The sequence below is a fragment of the Podarcis filfolensis genome (genome assembly GCF_964270895.1).
Source record: "Podarcis filfolensis genome assembly, chromosome: 8".
Lineage (NCBI taxonomy): Eukaryota > Metazoa > Chordata > Lepidosauria > Squamata > Lacertidae > Podarcis > Podarcis filfolensis.
In genome coordinates this window covers 22,963,872-22,987,961 of record NC_139611.1, presented here as the reverse complement: position 1 = coordinate 22,987,961, position 24,090 = coordinate 22,963,872, and the positions used below count along the sequence as shown (strand labels likewise).

General features: G+C 44.3%; 1 protein-coding gene and 1 long non-coding RNA gene across 3 annotated transcripts in view; one reads left to right on the top strand and one right to left on the bottom strand.

Moving 5' to 3' along the window:
* The window catches only part of LOC310769585, a 276,754-nt gene that overhangs the window by 107,611 nt on the left and 145,053 nt on the right, over positions 1 to 24,090 (bottom strand). The window lies entirely within an intron of this gene.
* Positions 1,926 to 23,540, top strand: WRAP73 (WD repeat containing, antisense to TP73). Of its 2 annotated transcripts, XM_083628808.1 has the most exons (12): positions 1,926 to 3,220; positions 5,914 to 6,066; positions 7,677 to 7,793; positions 16,083 to 16,155; positions 17,950 to 18,053; positions 19,290 to 19,376; positions 19,933 to 20,067; positions 20,162 to 20,239; positions 21,017 to 21,122; positions 21,432 to 21,557; positions 21,743 to 21,934; positions 23,105 to 23,540. In XM_083628808.1, exons 1-12 carry the CDS (start codon positions 3,152 to 3,154, stop codon positions 23,218 to 23,220), a joined length of 1,356 nt encoding a protein of 451 aa, XP_083484934.1. In that variant the 5' UTR covers positions 1,926 to 3,151; the 3' UTR covers positions 23,221 to 23,540. The 2 variants fall into 2 exon arrangements, with proteins under 2 accessions (XP_083484934.1, XP_083484935.1); XM_083628809.1 differs by lacking the exon at positions 19,290 to 19,376.

The window sequence follows — 24,090 nt, the reverse complement described above, 5'->3', positions numbered from 1 at the left end:
ACGTTTTGCATGCGAAACAAATGCTCTACCACCAAGCTAAAGCCCTTGTTTGAATTGTCAGTGAGTGGATTTTATCTGTTTATGGCTGAAACGTCATATTATTTATTTCATTTATTTACTGCATTTCTATCCTACCTTTTTCTCCATACAGCTCAAGGTGGGATACATCATTTGCCCCCCAAATATCTGAAGGGCTGCCACATGGAAGATGGTGCAAGCTTGTTTGCTACTGCTATAGAGGGTGGGGCCCAAACCAATTGATTCAAAGGACAAGAAAGAAGAAGATCCCGACTAAACATTAGGAAGAATGTCCTGATGTTAAGAGCTGTTTGACAGTAGGAAGGACTTCCTCAGAAGGTGGGGCACTCTCCTTCATTTGAGGTTTTTACACAAAGGTCAGAATGTAGAATCACAGCATTGTAGAGTTGGAAGGGACCACCCGGGTCACCTGGTCCAAGCCCCTGCAATGTAGGGATCTTTTGCCCAACGCGGGGCTCAATCCCATGATCCTTCTTGGGTGGCCACCTGTCAGAGGTTCTTTAGGTGCAATTCCTGCACTGCAGAGGATTAGATGACTCTTGAGGTCCCTTCCAACTCTTACCATCATTGTAGGCCATGGACTACCTTTTCTTAGTTGCTCTTTCCTCCGCAAATGAGAAAGACAGATGAGTGCAGAGTACAGTGGTACCTCTAGTTACGTACTTAATTCGTTCCGGAGGTCCGTACTTAACCTGAAACTGTTCTTAACCTGAAGCACCACTTTAGCTAATGGGGCCTCCCGCTGCTGCTGTGCCGCCGCCACACGATTTCTGTTCTCATCCTGAAGCAAAGTTCTTAACCTGAGGTAATATATCTGGGTTAGCGGAGTCTGTAACCTGAAGCGTATGTAACCCGAGGTACCACTGTATGAGTTGCGCAAACCTGAGCAAGCTGGTAACTTTCCTGAGTGTGTTGGCCCTGATGCTGGAACCGAAAGAGAGTCTTTCACCATTGTATCAAAACTGTATCTGAAATCCCACACACTATGATTTTGTGGTTTAATCATAAAACTCTGCAGAATGGGCTAGGCTAAGAAGCGGAGACTGCCCATCCCACCCTCCCATATCACCCAGCGAGTTTCATGCCTGGGTGGGATGATTTGAAGCCTGGTCTCTCTCTCGGATCTGATTCTCTAACCCATGGGTAGGCAAACTGAAGCCCGGGAACGGATCCAGCCCATTCGCCTTCTCAACCCGGCCCACGGACAGTCTGGGAATCAGCGTGTTTTTACATGAGTAGAATGTGTCCTTTTATTTAAAATGCATCTCTGGGTTATTTGTGGGGCATAGGAATTCGTTCACCCCCCAAAAAATATAGTCCAGCCCCCTACAAGGTCTGGGGAACAGTGGACCAGCCCTCTGCTGAAAAGGATTGCTGGCCCCTGCTCTGACCAGTATACTGCTTTTCTACATGACTTTTGTTTTATTTGCTTGAACACAGAAATATCTATCTATATATCTACTGTACCATCTATATCTAAATATAGTATTATATAGTATAGCTAGATATAGTATTATAGTACAGTATATATAAATATATATATTTATACACACACACATATATATAATATTCCTATATATATAATATTCATATATACATATATACACACACACACATCTATCTATCTATCTATCTATCTATCTATCTATCTATCTATCTATCTATCTATCTATCTCCCCTACTGGCCTAGTGGAATCTTCATTATCATCAACAATAAGAGCAGCGTCCCCTTCTCTGCAAGCCGGCCAGCTGACAACTCCTTGGCCGACCTTCCTAGCTTGCAACCTTTAGCTCGAGAGTCCGCGCACCCTTCAGAACTACACATCCCAGCGTGCCTCGCGGCCTCCTCCCCACCCCATGCCTTTTCCGGAAGGGAGCGGATAACTGTTTCCGGCCCGGGAAGAGCCGGTTGATTGGCGGGCGGCTTTGAAGCGGGCGCGAGGCCGCCTCTTCGCCTCGGCAGCTGCGCCTTCCCCTCCCCCACCCCATTCCACCGCCCACCCCACCGAGAGAGAGAGAGAGGGGGGGGGGCTCGTTTATTTGGGTGGTGGTGGTGGTCTTACCCCCTCTGTCAGTGAGGGGACAGCGGGGGCGCCTTACAAATCAGCCCCCTTTGCTCAGAAGGGTGGCTGGTGGGTGGGTCACCTCTCTCCATTTATTATTCTCCTTTTTTGGGGGGCGGTGTCCCAGTTTCTTCCTCACTTCAAAGACCAAATATCCCCCCCTTTTTTAAATTGTGGATAATTTCCTAAGTGTGTGGGTCACACACCCCACTTGTGTTTTGAGGCTGGGGGTCCCTTTCTCTCTTCCCTCTTTTCTTTCAGGGGGGCAAATTATTCCCTTGAAATTTTTAAGGGGCGGCATCTTTTCTTCTGAGGTGTATTCCCGCCCTATCCCGTTTTTCTGTATTCCTTTTTTTGGGTGGGTTAGGGGTCGTTTGTACCTCCTTCCTTTTCTTCAGGGGACAGTTCTTTGGCATCCCTTGAGACTTTAAGAGTTGCATTCAACACCTTTGAGGAGGACCTCTCCCCTGTTTTCTTTTATTGGGGATAATGATATATGTTATATATCTGCCAGGTTGTGGGGTTTTTTTGGCAGGGGTGTCATCCACTCCTTCCTTGGGGTCCTCCCTCCTCTTACTCAAATTCTCACCCCCCTCCATCTCCTAGGCATTGATGGGCAGCACCTTCTTTGAGACTGTGTTTTTATTTTGAAAATTTCTTTCCCTCTGTATGTGTTCCCCTCCCCTACTTTCTGAGACTTCTCAAAATACAGCATCCCGTGGGCAAGTCTCTACTATTCCGGATACCTCTATATTATATATTTTCCAAGGCTGGGCTAGTTCATATCACCCCTTCACCCACACGCATACACATTTCTTTATGGGAAATGGCATCTTTCCCAGTATCTGCTGGATATCTCCTCCACTCCGCTTCCTAGGACAGACCTTACACTGAACATTGCTCTCTGCTTGGAGCAAAACTGTAATGTGAAAACTCCCTGTTCCTTAGCCTCTACAACAAGGTAGAGGAACAGGCCTTCCGCCCTTGGGAGACTAGATTTGGTCCTGCTCATTCGCTAGGCTCCCCTTCTCCCTTGTTATTTGGTCAACATGAATTTCTCCGAGGTATTTAAACTCTCCAGTCAGTTGTGCAGGTTCTCTCCGGATGGAAAATGCTTGGTGAGCTTAGCCTTGTGGTGTGCCGTGTGTATCTATTTTACAGATAATGGGTTGGTGGGGGGCAAGGACTAAGAGTGGGCGGATGGGGGGGGGGTTGAATGTGGATTCAGGGAAGGATGGGAGATGTGGAGACCAGGGGTGGCTTTGATATTTGATGATAATGCACATGATTTCCTTGTTCTAACTCAGTTTTATGTTGGGACAGCCTTAGCCAAACAGTATCTGATTTCTGCTGAGGAGAGCAGCATCCATAAAACGAGCCTTTCCACCTAGTTAGCAACCTTGTATGACATTTGCCCATTAAATTCTTAACTGTTTTTAAATGACACCAGGAAATCTCTTCCCAGAAGATGTGCATAGTAATATCAAAGTATAAATTGGTTGTGATTTTAAATAATCATTTTAATCAGTGCCACCTCTGTGCCCCCTTCTCTTTCCTACTTAATGTGTTTTGTCTTTTAATTTATAAGCTTTTATTACTATGTTTGGTTAGTAGTTCTAACAACCTGGATTATGATGATGTGAAATCTGTTCCTTGTAGTATATCTGCAAAAGTGCACGTTTACTGCAACATTAGTATGCAGAACTGGTGTAGCTGTTTAGAACTGCAGTTCTGTGCATTGCTTCTTCGAGTGTCAACCCCACTGATCTATTCCAGTGCCCCCAGTTTGGTTTAAATGAACAATTTTGGGTTCCTCTCTCCCCCACCTGCACTTCTTCTTTTGTAGCAAATCATGGTTTGCCCTGTTCAGATGAAATGACAAACAATGGTTTGCCAAGGACGAGGAAGTTCAAGAGGAGGAGGAGTGCATAAACCGAAGGTGTTCAGATATAAAAGAGGAGGGGGCTTCTGCACCTGTAATAGTTACATAGAAAAGGGAGCTTCAGCAACTGAAGCTTGTGTGATCAGTTACAGTTGGAGAAGCCACAGCATTTATTTCATTATTTCATTGGTTGTCCTGCATTGGCCTAAGGATAGTTTCTGTGTTGTTGGCTGAAGTTATGTGTGAACCAAGCTACCGTATTTTTCGCTCGATAACACGCACCTGACCATAACACGCACATCGTTTTTAGAGGAGGAAAACAAGGGAAAAAACATTCTGAATGAAACAGTGGATGTATCATTTTTGTGCTTCATGCTGTGGCCACAGACATGTGATCTGATGGTGAATTTGGGGTGACCCAATGCAAAAATCCTGAGAATCCCTGTGGATCCATGCTTTGTAACCACGTTTTTGCACCATTGCAGCCCCAGGCAACAGTGGGTGTGTGATTTTGGGGGGGGCAGGCTGTAGCCATGGACATGCTATGTGCTCTGATGGTGAATTTGGGGTGACCCAATGCAAAGATCCTGAGGATCCATGTTTTGTAACCACGTTTTTGCACCATTGCAGCCCCAGGCAACAGTGGGTGCGTGATTTGGGGGGGGGCAGGCTGTAGCCATGGACATGCTATGTGATCTGATGGTGAATTTGGGGTGACCCAATGCAAAGATCCTGAGGATCCATGTGGATCCATGCTTTTTAACCACATTTTAAGTGGGGAAGGAAGGAAAAATACAGAATGGACAAGGAGCACGAGAGGGGTGTGCAGAGAAGCAGCTGGCTAAGAATGCAGGAGAGGGGTATAACGGGAGGGAGGAAAGGAAGGCAAAAGTTTTCCCTCACCTACCCACCCAAGCCAGCCAGCTCTCTCTCTCTCTCTCTCTCTCTCTCCCTCCTGCATGTTTTCAGCAGCACCGGAGCACAGAGACTTCCCCTCTGCTTGCCTGGAGGGGAGGGGCTTTCCCTGCTCTTTGTTCCGTTTGAGCAAACACAGCAAGGAAACAGAGGAGGGTGGGCAGTAAGACCCTGAGGCAGAATGCAGGAAAGCAGCCACTTCCTCTTTTCACGTTTCCCTTCTCCGAGACGCGCGATTTGATTTTTGCCTGATTTTTTTTGCCATTTGGCTCCAGGGACCACACATTCGCTCAATAACACGCACAGACATTTCCCCTTCCTTTTTAGGAGAAAAAATCTGCGTGTTATAGAGGGAAAAATACGGTATGTTTATGGGGGTAGAGACTTCCACTGAAGCCATCAGGAGAGCTTCATTAACTACGAACCAGACCAAGTTGGCTTTCTGGGGGATACCTATGTCCTCTGGTTTGAGGGGCCCTACAAAATGCGTGATTCACCCTACAAAACCCTTCTAAATGACTACAAAACCCTACAAAGGTTTGGGATTGGACTCTAAATTTCAGGGCTTGTAGTTACTGTAGTTACTCATCAGAAAATCTATCGGTGCACCTATTAGTCATGCTGGCCACATGACCCGGAAGCTGTCTGCGGACAAACGCCGGCTCCCTCGGCCTATAGAGCAAGATGAGCGCGCAACCCCAGAGTCGGTCATGACTGGACCTAATGGTCAGGGGTCCCTTTACCTTTGCCTTTAAGCACCTATATTAATTTGTAAAACAGGTACATTTAATATATTAATTGGCAATTGACAAATCAGTTATTTTTACTGCATGACAGGCCTGCGGTATGTCATCAGTCTATATTTTGAAGAGCTTTCATCTTATTCTACAGGTTTTCTGATGGTTTCTCCTGTCTCTAATACTAGAGGATTTAGGAATCACATCTGAAATAATTTTGCCCCCTGTCACTGAGCTAAAACGCCACAGCTAAGCTATTCATTTTTGTTCTATTCAGGCCTCCGGTGTCCAGTATCGTTTGGTGGTTCGTGATGTAAACACTCTCCAAATTCTGCAGCTCTTCACCTGCCTAGACCAAATCCAGCACATTGAGTGGTCTTCAGATTCTCTTTTTATATTATGTGCAATGTACAAGCGTGGAATTGTTCAGGTGGGCACCCATGCAATATGCTTTCTTTTCTGGAACTTGCCAGTTTCTAAACTGATGGTGTTAAGTAGCAAGTATTTAATACAGGTGCTGAGGAAACAAATGCACTTTACATACAGAATGCCCCAAGTTCAAACTGGCATCTTTAGATAGGGATGGTAGAGTCTTCTTGAAACTATGGAAAGCCTCTACCAGCTAGTGTGGATGTACCATTGGCCTGACCCTGTTTAAAGCAGCTTCCTATTAATATCAGGTCTTTATTCAGAAACATGAGGACTAGAATTTTTAATGTTTAGGGGAAGGACCATATCTCAGTGGCAGAGCATCTCTGTTCTGCATGCAGAAGATCCCAAGTCCAACCACTGACATCTCCAGGTAGGGCTGAGGGAGGCTTCTCCTTGAAATCCTTGAAATCCCAGTCACTATATACAGTACTGAGCTAAATTGAAAAGGTTGAAAAGAGCATGTCTTTTCCAGAAACAAACAAACAAACAACGTCCCCTGATGCAAAATTGTGGTTTTTAAGTAGCCTTAGGGTTTCGCTAGTTTCAGAAAGAAACAGCTTCTGTCAGTCCTGTGGACAATGATTGGGCTGGGCAGCTGGGTTAAGGACCCAGCTGATTTCTAGACTTGCTTGGTATCATCATTTGCAAAGTGGGAATAGCAGAGGTGGACCATCAAAGTGATGCTTAGCAAAGCAGACTTGAAAGTAATTTCACCAAACTTCCTATCTCATACATTTTATTTTAATGGCTCACATGGACTTATTGAAACAACATCATGCTTAATGAAAGACCAGTTATAAAATTTCTCTCCCTGGTCGCCTGGAGGTGATTCATGCTTGCCACAGGCAACTTGGTAAGTGTGAGCCTGTTGTGAAGCACTTTACATCTGAAAAGCACCATATAAATAGGGCAGTATGTAAATTCAATAAACAAAAAATAATTTAAGCAAACCCTTTCAATTTTTTTGAAATTTTAATGTGTGGTGGGTCTTTAATAATATAACAGCTCTGTGACATCTTTAAAACAAACAAATATACAGTCATACCTCGGGTTACAGACGCTTCAGGCTGCTCATTCTTGGGTTGCGCATCGCGCTGAACCCGGAAGTACCGGAATGGGTTACTTCCGGGTTTTGGCACTCGCGCATGCGCAAAAGCACTAAATCACGCTTTGCACATGCACAGAAGTGCCGAATCGCAACCCATGCGTGCGCAGACGCGGTACTGCAGGTTGCAAACGTTGTGGGTTGCGAATGTGCCTCTTGCACGGATCACGTTCGCAACCTGAGTGTCCACTGTATTGTGGTCCAGATCTCTTAAAGACAGCCACCATCTTTACTGGAGGCCTATACAATTCTGTACCACAACAAACCTCTTGATCTTTACAGACACTCTTTTGGAATAGTTTTGTGGATGTAACTGGATGTAAAGAAGAATAAGAAGAAAATGCTTACCTCTGTAGTGGGATCCAGCGCCAGTCTTTCATGGTCTTTTGCTGGTGGGCTTGTCTTTTTCTGTTGAAGAGTGATCCTTGAGAGGAAGCTGGTAGGGCTTTGGGTGCCTTGCTCAAGTCAGCGCTGACTTGACTGTTCTTCCTCCCTTGCCTTAGGTCTGGTCCTTGGAGCAGCCTGATTGGCACTGCAAGATCGATGAAGGCTCAGCGGGACTCGTGGCTTCTTGCTGGAGTCCGGATGGCCGTCACATTCTCAATACTACAGAGTTCCACGTAAGTGTGAAATTGGGGCTGCTCTTGTAAGATATCAAATGTTACTGTCTACATCCTAGCCCCTAAAATAGCCTGAAGCTCTTAAAGCTGCAGTGTGCTGCTAAGTTGTACTTGTGGGACCTTTTCTTAAAAAAAGTGAGGCTGCATGATTAAGGAAAGGCTCCTTTAATATTCTTTGCAGGAGAATATAACAAAGAAAGGTAACAAGTCTCAGATTTTAGTCACATAATCTTGGGTATATAAGGAATCATAAACATCTCCAGCTCTCCTGAGGACTGATGCATTGTTTAGTAGCCAAGAACAGGATTAGTGAGCCATGAAGTCTTTGTTTTCTTGTTCACCACCACAAGTTTAATTAAACCACTATCTCAGGCACATTTTTTTTACTTTTTTGGCGTTTATGTGCATGTTACTAAGCTACCTCACAGGTAAGGACTATTGAGGTGATTGATGCAGATGGACACTTCAAAGCAATATACAAATTAGAATTGGAATTATTCTCCCACTGATATTTTTAATATGGCACAGTAGCTTGAGATGGCTTTGTGCAGGTCACCATGCACATGGTGAACCTCGCCCCCCCCCCTTAACACATGTCAGAAAATACAGGGTCACTTCCTTACCTAATCTCAGGTAAAGCTTATTTCCGTCTTCAAATATGCAGTCAGTTAGACAGATGTGTGAAGTGAAGGCCTGTTGTGGAGTCTCTGCTCTGGACTGTCCCTGATTCCCCAAATGTGGAAATGTTCCAAAATCAAAAGAAGAGAGAGAGAACACCTTTCTGTTTTTCTTACTGAGCGAATTGAAGGGCTAGTTTGTGAAGGATATTTTCCTCCCGTATTGCATTAGAGCCCGTCAGATGCTTTTCCTCAACTGTAATAACTGCCCAGGTGTGGAAATAACTGTTGCTGGTTCAGTAAATAAAAGAATAATAGAATCATTGATGATGGCATGCATAGAGCCACTCTCCCTAGAACATAAGAGCTCTGCTGGATCAGATCAAAGACCCATCTATCCCAGCATCCCAGTCCCCACCATGGTCAGTCCTATGTGCATGACAATCCCACAAGCAGGATATGAGGGCAGTAGCCCTCATAAGAGCATAAGAAGGGCCTGCTGGATCAGATCAATGGCCCATCTTATCCATCATCCTGTTCTCACAGCTCAACCAGATACCTGTGGGAAATTGCAAGCGGGACTTGAGTGCAAGAGCACTGTTGCGTCCTGTGGTTTCCAGCAACTGGTACAGTAAGCTCACAACTTGCGTGGGAGTTACGTTCTGGGGATCAAGTCTAAAGCCAAAATCATGTATAGTCAAAACCCACTGGGTTCAATGGGGGATTGGATTGCCCAAATCATTTCCCCCCAGAACCCAGCCCCCTTTCCACCCCCTTTGCCACGCGTATAAAGCTCAGTGTGCACAAGTTGTGCGTAAGTTGGGGGCTTACTGCTTCATAAGCAGTATTGCCTCCAATCATGGAAGCAGAGCATAGCCTCCATGAATTGGTTTAATTTTCCTTTAAAGCCATCCAAGTTGGTGGCCCTCCCTGTCTCCTGTGGGGGGTGAATTCCATAGTTTAACTGCATGAAGAAGTGTTTTATTTTATCTGTCCTGAATCTTTTAGCATCATCAGTTATCCATGAGTTCTAGTGTGATGTAAGTGAGAAAAACGTTTCTCTTTCCACTTTTCCCAGGCCATGCATAATTTTATAAACTTCCGTCTTGCCAGCTTTTAATTTTCCTTTTTGCAAACCAAGAAGTCCCGAATGTTACATCCTTTCCTCAAAGGGAAGTCGCTGCATCCCCTTGCTCATTTTGGTCGCTCCTGCTGCCAGTGCTCCCCATGTGCTTACAGTGCTTCACTCACATTTCTCAGCAATAATACCATCTAGGTTTTTTTGTGGCAAGGCTACTAGTAATCTCCCATAGTACAGGTGAATATTATCCTCATGGTGCGGGCTTATCCTCTCCCTGCATCTTTGCCCGTTCATCCGTTCGATCCATGGCTCTTCCGGGGCCATGCGGCAAAAAAGCAGGCACGAGACTTCACTGTATTGGATAGTTTTAATAGGGTGAAAACTATTCCAGTTATCCAGCTTCATTTTGTTAGTCAGATGCCTGGCTAACAGCATCCCGAGGAATCGAAGATGGTGGGCTCCCTCTGCATACCTCTCACAGCTTCCAAATGGCACATGTATGTGGGGGCGGGCTGACAAGTTATTTATTACCCGCCATCAGAACTCCATTTGACCCTGCAGGATTTTCATTAAGCCCTTGCCAAGTTGGCATGTGTGTTTGGGATAGACTTTCTCCCCAGCTGTAAACAGGTTGCTAAATTAACTTGTGGCAGACAGCTGGCTGGGATATGTTGGTGTCTGCACTGTTTACTCTCTCAGGTCCTCTAAATCCATCGTCTGCCGGAGCAGACTGTGGACTAGTGTTTTGAGATGAGCACTTTAAGGATACATAATATCCTTGCATTGTGCACATTGCCCATTTCAGGGATCGCTTAGAAGGTTTTGCAAGTTATTCCTCAGCCGCCGCTGCTCACATTCAGAAGGCCGGGTTATGTCCGACACTAGTTCTGTTCAGAGTCAACCCATTGAAGTTAATGGACATAGTTTCGGAGTATAAACATAGTTGGCTCTGATCATGTTTCCATGTATTTTACTTATTTAATGCATCCTGACAATGGAGAGGCTCTGTGGTCCCATCTCTCTCTCTCTCTCTTTCTCCCCTGCAGCCTGATGACAGTTGAGGGAGGATCATGACCCAGTAGCCATTGATAGCCACCTCCTGCATATATTTGTCTAGTCCTATTTTAAAGCTGTCAGGGTTGGTGGCCACGGTAATGACTGGCAGGCATTGCAACTGGGAGGGGACTGGAATTCCTATTGCTGCTGGGTTTGTCCCTTCTGTTCACTCAGTTTTGTAGCCTTGGGAGGTTCCTGGGTTCCAGGTGTTGGTGCTGGAACATGGGAAGCTGCCTTGTACTGAGTCAGACCCCTGGTTCATCTAACTCAGTATTGTCTGCACTGACTGGCAGTGGTGCGCCGGATTTTCATGCAGAAGTTTTCCCAAGTCCTACTTGGAGATGCCGAGGCTTGAACCTGGTACCTGTTGCATGTAGATTAGGTGCTTTTAACCACTGAGCTACAGTCCTTCTCTTCCCGGTTTTGCCAGAAGTGGTTTCTACCAGCTTCATGGATAAAAGACTTGCTTTTGCATAGTGGTGTACACCTAGTGACCGTCATGTTGTACCTTCATCGATTTGAGGCTAGCCCGCTGTATTAAACATTTTGCAGGACTACCATTCACAGGCTTGAGGTGATGCAAAAGACACTGATCCAGTGTCTTCTGATGGGAGAGGATTATTGAGAATAACTTGCACTGGGATTCAAATGTTGGCATTAGCTCCCTTTTGATTTCCAAGTGCCATTCAAGGAGCCCAGTGGCTTGAGCTTGACTAGGATGATGTTTAAGACTGGCTGGGAATGCTCCCTAAATGTGCCAAATCAGTCTGTAAGGTCCTACAGCAAGGAGATATTGTTGGCAGTGGAATTCTGTTTCTTTGCAGATTCGACTTCTGGAAATATTGTAAGATTTTTTCTTTCTTTTCCAGACTGGCACCCAGTGGCCAGGGATAGTGTAGAAGAAGCTTGCAAACACTGTTGCCTAATGTGAGTTCTCTAAATGGGGTGGGCTGTAAGTCCAATAGATAGATAAGCTATTAATTATGAAACGGTTGCATGCAATTGTATTCACTTGGGTGTTTAGTCACCTGCTTCTATAACTGAGTTCACAATGGCAAGTCTTAACCTGCGGCAATAAATTGTATCTGAAAGATCATTTTCTGATTTGTCTCCTGGTAAGCTAATAGGACTGTAAAGAAGTGAAGAGTGTGTTAACAAGTTCCTTTTATGTGACTCTTGGATGATTTCTGGTAATGTTAGCTATTTCAAGAAGGGAAGTGAGGAGACTTTATATTCCTATGAGGTGCTGATTTTAAAGAGAGGCCCCTTATTTCTTACAGTGATATAGTTATTAAAGCTGTGAGTATTATTCAAATAGTTGTTGTGGATTGATGGGGGCGGGAAGGGTTAACTTTTCCTATATAAGGCTGAGGCATAAAAATTTGTCTGAAGTCCTTCAGATGTTGTTGGGTTGCATCTCCCATCATCCTCAGTCAGCATGGCTAACGGTCAAGCATACCATGAGTTGTAGTCCAACAACATCTCTAGGGAAAGCATGGGCTACCCTTGATTTAAACATTAAATTCCCATGCCCACTTAACTTCTAGCCTTTGAATGCCAGCCCAGACAAGAAAAGTCCTTAGAAAACATCTGGCTGGTATTTTGCCATGAGCTTTAAGAGATTTGGGAAGCGTATTGCACAGTGGTTGGGCAGCCACTGAGAACCAAATTATTGAGAAGCTGTTTGCTGACCAAAATATACATGTTATTGTTATAAGACAAATGTTTACTCCCATGCTTCTTCTAGACACCATGTAGAGCTGAGGAGTCAGCCACTCCTATTTATTTATCATGTTTTGTTTCCTGTCCTTTCTCTAAGAAGCTGAAGCCAGTATCCAATGGGTTATCTAACCCATTTTTCCCTCACATCAACCTTGTGAGGTAGGTTGGGCTGAGAAGGTGGTACTGGCCAAGGCCATTTAGTAAGTTTCATGCTGAGCCCAGACCCCATTTCAGTCCAACATTGTAATTCTCCTGCTACACACACACACACACACACACACACACACCCCTCTGTTATTTTGCAGGACGAGTGTGCACTTACAGTTGTATGATGCTTGTGTTTGCACACTAAAAATGCTTCAGGGTCGCTGCTTGACTCATTACCATTTGGAGCAATGTTTGTGCTCTGAATGGCCGGAGGAGCTGCTAGCGGCAGTTTTCCCTCTTTCGGTGAATACTTGGGTGCCCTGTCGCTCTAATCCTTAGTAACTGTAAATGCCTATATTGGTTGAAAAATACTTTCTGTCGAGGAATGTGTGCTGCGTAATCCCCTGAAATCCTGTGCTGACAGACACAGCTATGTAAGGAGGCCCAGTGACCTAGTCAAGTCTGGGACAAAAGTTGACTGTCACTTGAGAACGCAAGGTTGTTAAGCGTGGGTTTTGTGTAATGAAAATTGCCAGTCTTGCCACCTGCCTGGGGTTGTCAAAGCTTGGGTGCAGCTCCTTAGCCCAGCTCTTCAGACTGTTTTATCGCGTTACTGTCTAAATACCTCTTGTTTCTCAGCTGTTTTTAGGCTATTTGAAAAATGCTGCTTCTGCTTCGCCTCCCACCCTTCCCTGCCCTGTGCTGCAAAACAACAGCTGTATGCTCCTCAGGCACCTTAGCAGTAGGATGTGAGTTTGGAAATTTTAATTAAGTCCGTAACCCCCACATTTGGGGGTGGGGGTGGGCGGGAAGGAAAATCTGTTAGGGAAAAGCTGACTAAAAGCCCCTGTAGTGGCATTTGCTGGGATTTGGACACACACACACCCCACATTACAATCTGTTGTTAAATTTCTCACTTTCTCAATCTCGTACATAAAAAGAAGGGTGACTAGAATCTTGTGCTGGTAGGTGTTGGGTGCCTAAGTGCTTTGGCATTAATTATCTGTAATGCTGGAAGGTGGGAGCAGGTTGACTCATGAATTGTGGACGATCTGCCCGCTTGTTGTTCCTTATCACTGTAAGCTGAAGGGCTAAATACTTTTCTTTTAAAGTAAACATTCAGGGAAGCGGTGTTGGCACTGGAGCCCGGCCTGTTAGGGTGAAGGTGGCATAGCTCCACCAACCTCAGCCTTTCCTAATGCAGCTGCCACTTCACTTATAGTCCAGAGGGTGGCACTGCCAGCACCTTCCTCCTCCTTAGCCTCAGTGTTGCTCCTTGCAGAACTCAACAGAGAGGAGGATGGGGGCAAAACCAGAATTACTTGGCTCTGCCTGTCATCGGCTCGGGCTCCATTTTCTGCTGATCTGTCCGCCTCCCTCCCCGACTTATTCCAGTGGGCATCAGCCACCACTGGATGTTGGTAGAACTTCATGTCTCTGGAAGACCGTTAGTCATTGCCCATACTCCAGTTCTATCAGTACGTCTTTACTCAGACCTCTGGGTCTTCTTGAGGTTGCTGTTTAATTAGGTACGGGGAACATTTAGTTCGTAGAACAGTCTATGGGTGTGCTTTATCTTGCTGGAATGCTAAGGTTAATGTTTATGGTTCTGTTGTCCTGCAAAATCTGGAGAATGTATTTTGGAAACTGCTCTGTAATTTTCTGAATGGTTTATAAATGGACCTAAGGATATCAAATAAGCAGCAGGGGGCCATCCCTTATCACCACTTGTCTACAAGTGTGCCTTTATCATTGTGCACTTGTTTGCAGATATGGCAGTCTTCAGCAACCTGCTGCCCTGCAGATGTTGGACTACAACTCCCATTGACAACTGGGGACGATGTGAGTTGTAGGTGAACAACATTCTTGAGGGCACAAAGTGGGTGAAGGCTGAGAAAGGGGATGCCTCTTTCCAACCTAAATTTGAAAGCACCACTGTAGCTCCCTGATCTTCCCTAGATTTTACTGGGCAGTGCACTGCAATCTCTGTTCTGCTGAGATAGGCATTATGTTGCTGTTTTGAAAGAAAGATCTGGTGTCAGGAGTGTAGTCTGAAATTTATATTTTGGCATGATTGCGAACAAGCTGATGAGACGATGGTCTAAAAAGCCTTTCACTGGCTCAGACCCAGAATTAATCTTTTTTTTTTTTAATGGACAAAGAAAATTATTGCTTGCTACCTTGTGATTAATGTTGCATTGCTGAGGGAAACTTCAAACTCGACTGAAAGTATGTGGATTGAAAGACTAGAGTAGGGATAAGGAACCTAAAGCGCAAAGGTCAAATATGGCCCTCCAAGCCTCTCTATCTGGCCCTTGGAACTCTAACTATGCCACACCTCTTTCTGAGCCACACCTCCTTTTCCCACACCACACCCTTCACTGGCCCTGCCTTACAGCCTCAGTTGAGTATTTTTGCCTGGCTTGAATGTGCCCTTGAACGCTAATAATTTGTTTATTTATTTATCTCATAAAATTTGTACACCGCTTGATGGTAAAAAAATAAAGTAAATAAATAATGTATATGCTACTGATTCCTTCTAGTGAGAGGGCTGGAACAAGGAAAAGAGACCAAACACCTAGGCCCTTGCCCTTGATGGTAATTAGCCCTTCCACTCTGACTGTACCTCACCCTGCCAACCACCACTGAAACTGGGGCACCACCTTCACCACTCCTGCTACTTGTCTACCCAGACACTTTAGAGCATCATTATTCACACCCCCCCGCCATTTACAGCTGGGATATTAGGGCCACAAGATAGTAAACCAGTATTTCCCAAACTTGGGTCTCCAGCTGATTTTAGACTACGACTCCCATCATCCCTAGCCAGCAAGACCAGCAGTCAGGGATGATGGGAATTGTAGTCCAAAAACAGCTGAGGACCCGAGTTTGGGAAACCCTGTAGTAAACTAAAGCCCAGCTGTATGTGCGTTCCACACTTTCAGACCCACAGGTGGGTTGTGAAGCCACACCAAGTGGGTCACAATGAAGCTGTTGCCGCCATGTGGGTTTCCAGCTTAGCCTAAGGAGCGTTAACTACATGTGTGTCTAGACCAGTATGCATTTTAATAAGGCACTCATTTCATCCATTTCCACAAGTCCTGCAGTGTGGCAGGAGAAAGGCACCAGTTGTTTTTTTTAAATAAGATACGTATTTCTGATCAAGCACTTTCTCCTGCCACATGGCAGCACTGGTTTTCCTTTAGTAGTAATGCTAAGTTAACACTGCATGTGTTGTTCTGTGAATTGCCATTTTAGGATTAACAACATGCAATATTACCAGAACTAAGTATAAATCAAAAGCGAAAACACAAAAGTGCACCCCATGATGCAGCTTGGGAGTTGGAGATTGGGGTCACAGGTGTGTACCAGTTGAAGACCACTTTTTTTAGCACTTTAGGGAAGCACCAGTTAAGATGCTTGAGCGATGTAAGTTTGCTTTTGCTTGTGTGCTGGGAAGAAGGTATCTGAAGCAAAACTGCCGTATGTCTTCATGTTTTGTCCCCTAGTTTGGTTTCCCATTCTTTCTGCAGAATGGAAACCACACCATTGTCGAGTGTGGAGATGAAGCTCAGTGGGTTCTGTATAAAAAACATTCCCCCTGCATGCATTTCATCTGCAAAGATAAACAAATACTTCCTCTGTCTCTTTCTCTGTTTCCAACAGCTGCGGATAACTGTCTGGTCCTTGTGTACAAAATCTGTGTCTTATATCAAGTATCCCAAGGCCTGTCAGCAGGGTAAGTGGAGCTAACCTAAAACAGGAATGGTTTTTAAAAAATTATTATTATAGCGAAGATTGCCATGATCTGGGGATATCCCATATCCACTTCAACTGATATATATCTACCAGCAGGAAGGGTACTGATATGGCAGGGTAACTGCAGTGTATGTTTGTCCCAGTGGATGTTGGTGTTCACAAGTGAGCAATCCCCTCTTGTTCCCAAGCTGTATTTTGTCAGATCCAGGCACGTGTGCGACTGGTGGAGATCTGTGTAATAAAAATCCAGAGTACAAAATCAGTTTAGTAGGAGATGGGGGGGGTGAGCTTAAAAGTACACTCCTGATTTCTGTGTGGGTAAAGTTTTGAAGCAGGAAGGAAGTCAGGTGTGGTTCTTGTGAACAGCAGCCTGATATTGCTAAGCCAACGTGTGCAGGCTGACTGGAGGACAGAATGTCTGAGGATGTGTAGTATATCTTTCTGTTACCACTGAATAACCACAACCAGTTCTGCTAACATACATGTCACTATGAATTGGTGCTTCTGTTCAGGGGATATAGCACTAAAGAGAGAAAGTTTTTTTCCCCTGGTACAAGTGGGGAAGGCCTTGCCATACATAAAAAAGAACAAAGGTGTTTGGGTAGAAGAACAATGCCAACATGGAGGATACGTGTGTCGACTTGGAAAATGCGGCTGTTCATTTCTACAGCCCTTGATGATTATGTTCTATCTCCGCTGTTGGAGGCAGTGTGCCTCTGAATACTGGTAGCTGGGAATCACAGGAGGGGAGAGCTGCTGTTGCACCCGAGTCCTGCTTGTGGGCTTCCTGGGGGCATTTGGTTGGCCACTTTGAGAACAGGAAGCTGGACCCTTTGGCACAACTGAACAGCGCTAATTTTAGGTTCATATTCCATTGGACAGCCCATGCAATTTAATTAAACATGGCTCTTTTCTCTTTCTTCTCTATACTTACCATGTTCTTGCACACACATGAATCTGAATACCATAGGAAAGGCTGAAAATGCTTTGAATGGCATGTTCAAGAAAAGTGGAAGCGTTAAAGAACGCACTGAGAAGTAGCTTTATCTTACAAAAACAGTATCTCCCTGATACCTGATCTTAGGTTACATGTACACAGTTGTTTTTGATGATTATAATAGTTATTGCGTAACCAGTCTCGTGAATCTGCTGTTAGACTGGCTCTCCCCACTCTGCATGATACGGATTCTTTGTACTTATAAGCACCAGTTTGTCCAATCATTGTTACTCAAATCATGTGCCTAAAGAAATAGGGAAGTATTCTAATATCTCTTGTCTAAACTAGAGGTGAGAATACTAACTTCCGCTCCTCCCCTTACGTAGTTCATACCAGTATTTTGAATTAAATATTTGTGGTTTTGTGTGGCCTTTCAGAAAGCATTTCTTCTTACCAAATAAGATGAGGACAGCTGAGAGTCAAGGGTCCTGGGTCAGGGTTCTGTTTTCCTTTCACACGCAGACAGGCTTTCCATTACTTGGTCTTGACAGTAGCGGAGTTTACAATGGTGGTACTTCAGGGCCTTGAAGAGTCGAATGAAAGCAATAGACCTCCACTTCAGAGCAAGTATAGCATGTGTGTTATGCAAGGCCTCTCAAGAGAACAGGAACTAAGCAGCAACAAATATGCCTTAAGACATACTCATCCATCCTCAAAAAAAAGCCTCTTCTGTCCAGGTTTTGTTTTTCTTTGGGTATGGCCCATTCCTTGGCTAATATTAATTGCTCAATTTCCCTCTCTCCTAAGTGCTGCCATTTTTGTGTGTGTGTTTGGCAGGAATAGCATTCACAAAGGATGGCCGGTACATGGCCTTGGCAGAGAGGAGGGACTGCAAAGACTACATCAGCCTCTTTGTATGCAGTGATTGGCAACTTCTGAGGGTAACCCTCCCCCCCCCATTATTCACTTTCCCCTTGTAGGCTCCCGTGTGCCTTGTAACCTTATAGAGCCTGTGCAGATGTAACGTTCCAAATTCTTTAGCGATAAGGAGTTGACCGTCAGTTTGTGCCTTTTCCTTCCACCTCGTTCAATTTGCAAATTCTCTTCAATAGGCTAGAACTGGTGCTGTCTTTAACCATGGTTAATGCTAATCCTCCTGGGAATCCAGAGGATTTATTCCAGGGGAGAAGGCAAAGTAAGATAGTGAATTGTAGGGGTGGGGAGCAGGCTAGTTTCTTGCAAAAAGTGAGAAGAATAGTGCTTGAATATTTTTGCTTTATGTCTCAGGCTCTACAAATGCTAGAACCTCAGAGCTAGATTCACCTAGCCAGTTCCATTAACCTAAGGCCTGTACAAACACTTCCTCATGCACAATGGGGTTTCCCGCCCTCTGAAATTGGCTCAGGGAGTGTCAGGAAAATATCCCCAGAAGAGCAAGCAAGGGTGTGTATGCTTGCACAGATAGAACAATTGGAAGAGCGAGATATTTAATTCCACTGTTAGGATTGTATTCATTAATGGATACAAGTTGCTCATGTACACACACACACACACACACACACTTTAAAATGAAAGCTGGGAATTGGGATTATAGTTCAGGTATGGGGCAGGAGGACACCCTGTGGGTGCCCATGATCATTCTTCTCAAAATGTGGTCCAATATTCATAAAAGAAAATAAACTATTCATTTAATTGGGTAATGTATTTAGAATCACATAATTACAGAGTTGGAAGGGACCGCAAGGGTCATTTAGTGCAATCTTCTGCATTGCAGGAATCGCAGCTAAAGAATCCCTGACAGATGGCCATCCAGCCTCTGTTTAAAAACAGCAAATGAAGGAGAGTCATTTACCTCTTCATATTTCAGAGAAATTTTCTAAGCTATTTTCCACATCCTAAAATATCACAAATAGCCAAGTCAAAATAATATTGGTTTTTTTTACAGTACCTCATATAACAATTATGTAAGATGCCTTCTTAAACATTAGTAGAAATGGAAACAGCTGTCATAATGGGGACCATACCTATGGGCAGATTCAAGATGTAGCAGTACAGCAGAGACAACCAGCCCCCATCAACCAACTATAGAAGCATAGGAAGCAGCTGCTTCTCTCACTTCTGCTGTTTCCCCACCTTAAGCTCACACTGAAATTATTTCCTTTGTTTCTGTTTGGAAGCATTTTGACACTGAAACACAGGACCTGGCTGGGACAGAATGGGCACCGAATGGCTGCGTGTTGGCGGTGTGGGACAGCTGCCTGGAGGTGAGGGGAAACTGCCAGTGCCTCAGTGGAAGGATCTTTTGCCAAACCCATTGCAGCATTTCAGAGCAGCTGTGTCCATATTGACTTAATAGCCCACATAAAAATGTGGCTGAGAGGTGGCTTTAATGAGAGCATTATCTAGGTAATGGCTTCTTGAGAACAGGCATGGATACTCTGTGGCCCTCCAGATGTTGCTGGACTGCAATGCCCACCACCCCTGACCATTAGCTATGCTGCCTGATGGGATCCAAACAACATCTGGAAGGTCACAGGTTGCCCCTTCCTGTCTCAAGAGATGGCCTTTGCACCAACCTTTTGAGCTTATGCATTCTGTTGCTGGAATCTCAATGTGAAAACACTTTGAGATTTTGCAAAATGCAAAAAAGATTCTCTTTCTTTAGTGCTTACCACTCAGCACTTGGGTATGGATAATTGACAGGCTGTGCATATGCATCTTTGGACTGGGGCGGAGGGTGCTTGTTTCAAGACCTTCAGATGGGACAGACTAAAACTCTTAAGCCATTGCCAGTCTTAAGATGTAAACCTTTTATTTCAGTATAAAGTTTTGCTGTACTCCCTCGACGGGCGTCTGCTGTCCACATACTGTGCTTATGAATGGTCACTAGGCATTAAATCTATCGCCTGGAGCCCCAGCAGCCAGTTCTTGGCAATCGGCAGCTATGATGAAAAGGTAAGGCCCTGCCAAAGTTGAGTTTGTGCCACAGTTCGTTCTCTCTCTCTCACTCTCTCTGTATTCACCCTGGGCTTTCTCCTCTCTTAATCAGGTGCGCATTCTGAACCATGTGACTTGGAAGAAAATTACAGAATTTGAGCATCCTGCAAACATTGCTAGCCCAAAGATAGTAAGTAAAAAAAGAAGCGTGGTCGGCTCATGCTGCAGGATACACACTGGGTGTGTGTGTGTATTGAGACCTCTTATAATGATAATACTTGGTATTTGTATAATTCTTCAAAATGTTTTCAGCAGTCCTTACAAAAACTCTGTAAGGGCTGTCAGTATCATTGTCCCCAGCAATGAGGGTGTTCAGGCTGTGTGGCTTGCTTAAGGTCATTTAGTAAGCATGCAGCTGAGGTGAGATTTGAACACGGGACTTCCTGTTCACATCTCAGCCTTTTAGTCACTTGATGTAAACCAGCCAAGTGCTGGTTCGTATGGACAGCTTTGATAATTATTTTCCTTTTGTTTGTTTGTTTGAACCAAAAACATATGCAGATTCAAGGGGATTGGAGCATTGCTTTGTGATTGGAGATTAGGAGAAATGTGAGGCACTGCCTTGGTTCATGTGTTCTTCTTCCTGCTCTTCCTCCCCCATGGAATTGGTTTTTAAAACATGAACACCCATGTTGCAGCTTCTATTCTGCAAATTCTCTTGCATTTCTTTACATTACACAGTCTAGAGATCTATGTTCTGATTTGTGTTAGAACAATAGTTGAGAAGGATTAAAGAGACTTCTCACCCAAACCCCACACCCTGTTTATTCTTAAGTTTCTGTTTTCATCTGATGACATCCCCAATACTCAGACCTTGCTTACCGCCATGCTTTCCAGCCCAAGCGTGGATGTTCTAGCAACGTGTTTCCTATAAAGAGGTGCAGGGCTGACTTGCCTTTCTCTTCAGATTGTCTATAAGGAGGTGGAGAAATCGCCAGCAGTGGAAGTGGAGAAACTTGCCTTCCCCCCTACCAAGAAAATGGCAAGCTCTCTCTTCAGCACAAAGAGCAAATGTAAGTCAAAGCAGGGACCGTGTGTACAAAGCCGCGTTATCACTTGTTTCTTTACTTACCTAAAAGTATTTGAAATAACTTTTACTCTCTTCTGCTGCTCAAAAGACCCCCATGGTGAAATACAAGACGTACTGTGCCCTTAGATGCACTGTGTAAAAGGCATAAAAGGAAAAAGAGAAGGGGAGAAGGGAAAAAACAAATATCAAGCAGTATTTCTTATAACAGCCAGCTGGGGTGGGAAGCAGGTTAGAGAAAGCAGGTGCGACAAGGATTTGGTTTTATGACTTTTAATTTTTCCTCTCCTTCCAGATGAAATTGCCCAGGTCCCAGTTTCTTTGCATCATGTCAAACCTGCGGTGGACCGGGCAAATCCTAGAATTGGAGTCGGAATGTTAGCTTTTAGCTCAGATAACTGCTTTCTGGCGACCAGAAATGGTTAGTATCTCAAGAGGGGTGAATGAGGACCAATGATGGGCTTTGCAGTAAGTTTTCACTGTGGGTGGTCACTGAGGTCCGTCTGCCTCAGTTCCTTAGACCAATTATTAGTACAATTGTGAACCAGGGACTGATTGCATTGTGTGCCTGTATTGTACCTTTAATTGTTGTTTCGCGTCTAACAGATAATATTCCTAACGCTATTTGGATCTGGGATGTCCAAAAGATGAAGCTGTTTGTGATCCTGGAGCAGCTGTGCCCCATCCAGCTTTTCCAGTGGGATCCCCGTCAGTCCCGGCTTGCCATTTGTACTGGGAACAGCAGAGTGTACCTCTGGTCCCCAGCAGGATGCGTGTCTGTACAGGTACCAGTGGAAGGTAAGGAAGCTCCAAACTGATACTGCAGACAAGTCAGGCCTAGGGGCAATTTCGCTACAGTGGAGAAGGATATCCTTGAATGGGTTGCCGTTACCTACTGGGCAATTAGCAACAACAGGTTTCGTTAACTTTTTCTTAACTGGCTGATTATTTTCAACATGTCTTTAATAGATAGCTCACATTCTCTAGGTGTGTGATCATTTCAACAACTCTAGGTCAATGCTTGGATTGATGTTACCACATCAGAAATGAACTGAAAGCAGTGTGCTGGTTGGCCTCATTTGGTTGTTAAATATGCGGTGCTGATTAAATGCATTACACGTGACTGTGAAAAAACTGAGGCAGATGTCACAACTGGAGATTAACTCTGTGCTAATCTCCAAAACCATATACATCATACTTGCATTGCTGTCATGAAGCACACGGTGTGTGTGTATGTATGTATTCTACTCTGAGTAGGCCCATTAAAATTGGTCAACCTTCTCAGAGTAGGACTAACAGTGGAATACAGCCCATGACAAGGTTCAATCCTTCACATCTCCAGTAAAAAGGAGTAGTAACAGGTGATGAATGAAATTCTAGAGAGTCACTGCTAGTCAGGGTAGACAACACTAGGCTAGATGGTCAATCTGATTTGATCTGAGTCATCTTCCTACATCAGCTGCTACAGCACACATTCTAGAGTGCTTTCTGCACTTTTAAGATACTGAAAAAAACACAAAGGAATCCTAAAATCTTTTAGGATTATTATTCTCTTAATCATCCTTTCAAATTCTGAAGCTGTGACCAAATTAGCACCACCCACACCCAAATGGGGAGATATCAGGAGGTCTATGTATTTGAAGAACCTCAAAACAGCCCAACGAGTTCTAAGCCTGCTTAAGAGGCCACAGGTGTTGACTGCTGTAGGTCAGGGTAGGGAATAAGACTCAAAAACAAGATGGAGTGGTTGAGACCATGAACAGGAATGCTCCATGCAGCAACGTGTTTGAATACATTTTAGAAAGTAGTCCTTAAATATTTACATGTACAGTGCAATTCTGCAAATTGGAGCTAACGTATGCCTACAACTATCTTTTATCTGAAGGGGAGGGCATTATAATGATCGCCTAGCAAAATTTTGTGCTTAAAGGGTATTTGCCAGTAAAAGTTTTTGATCCTTGTCCACAGGTGACTTCCAGGTAACTTCTGTGTGCTGGCACTCCAGTGGAGACTCTCTGGCTCTCCTGAGTAAGGACAATTTTTGTATGTGCTACTTAGAAAAAGAAGAGGAAGATGTGAAATAACTACACCCAAAGCTAAGCTGGGTTAAAACGGAAGCCTGGTTTTGTGTACTGGTTCTCCAGCATTGCAAGTGGAGGGGGAGGGTGGAGAGAAACTGCTGCTGGGCTTAGTCTGTATATAGATGTGTGGAAGCTTGTATTTGCCCTTGATGCACTTAAAACAGCTGAGCAGTATAAAATGTTATGAAATAGTGAGGAAACAGGTGTTTTAGCTTTAAACTTCTAGATCCATTTACAACATAATGTATATCTTGGTATGTAAACTACTTAGTTTATTTTGAAAATAAAATAAAACATTTTTGTTACATAATGCATTATTAAAACATGGCTAAAAGGCTGCCATTTTTTTCATTCTTCAGAGTAGGAACAGTATGTGCTGTCGCCTATGAAAACAAAAAATTGAATGAAGGTGTGTAGTGCTGACTTATAAAGGGAAAGTTCTCAGATTAAACTCAGCACCTGAAATGTTCCCAGAAGCGGTCTGCCTGAAGCAGGATTTGGCCAGGTTTCAAGGGCCCTGGCACCTGCCCCTTCAGTCCTTTACTGAGGTTTCCACTCACTGTTACGGATGCAGTCAATGATAACCAAGGCAACAATTTGGATAGAAGAGCTGCTTGTTGTCCTGTTGGTTGACTTAGAAAACACAGAACTGCTTGGATCAAGAGCAAGGATCACAGTGCTCATTTGATTCCACCCCATGCCTCCACTGCAGTTCCTTGGTAAGTGGAAAACAGAAATGAAGAACAGCTAGGCAGTCTGTATATTAGCAGCTGCCAACATTAACCTGCTTGTTAAGTAAAGCTACCCAATTAGTTTTGGTTTTTTTAAAAAAATACTTAGCATACAGCCTAAAATCTCCAGACAGTTTGTTCT

Coding starts and splice junctions, on each gene's coding strand:
- WRAP73 (XM_083628808.1), top strand. CDS start 3,152: ATGAATTTCTCCGAGGTATTTAAACTCTCCAGTCAGTTGTGCAGGTTC. Junction 3,221..5,913: donor CTCCGGATGGAAAATGCTTG/GTGAGCTTAGCC, acceptor TGTTCTATTCAG/GCCTCCGGTGTCCAGTATCG. Junction 19,377..19,932: donor TGTGGGACAGCTGCCTGGAG/GTGAGGGGAAAC, acceptor CTTTTATTTCAG/TATAAAGTTTTGCTGTACTC.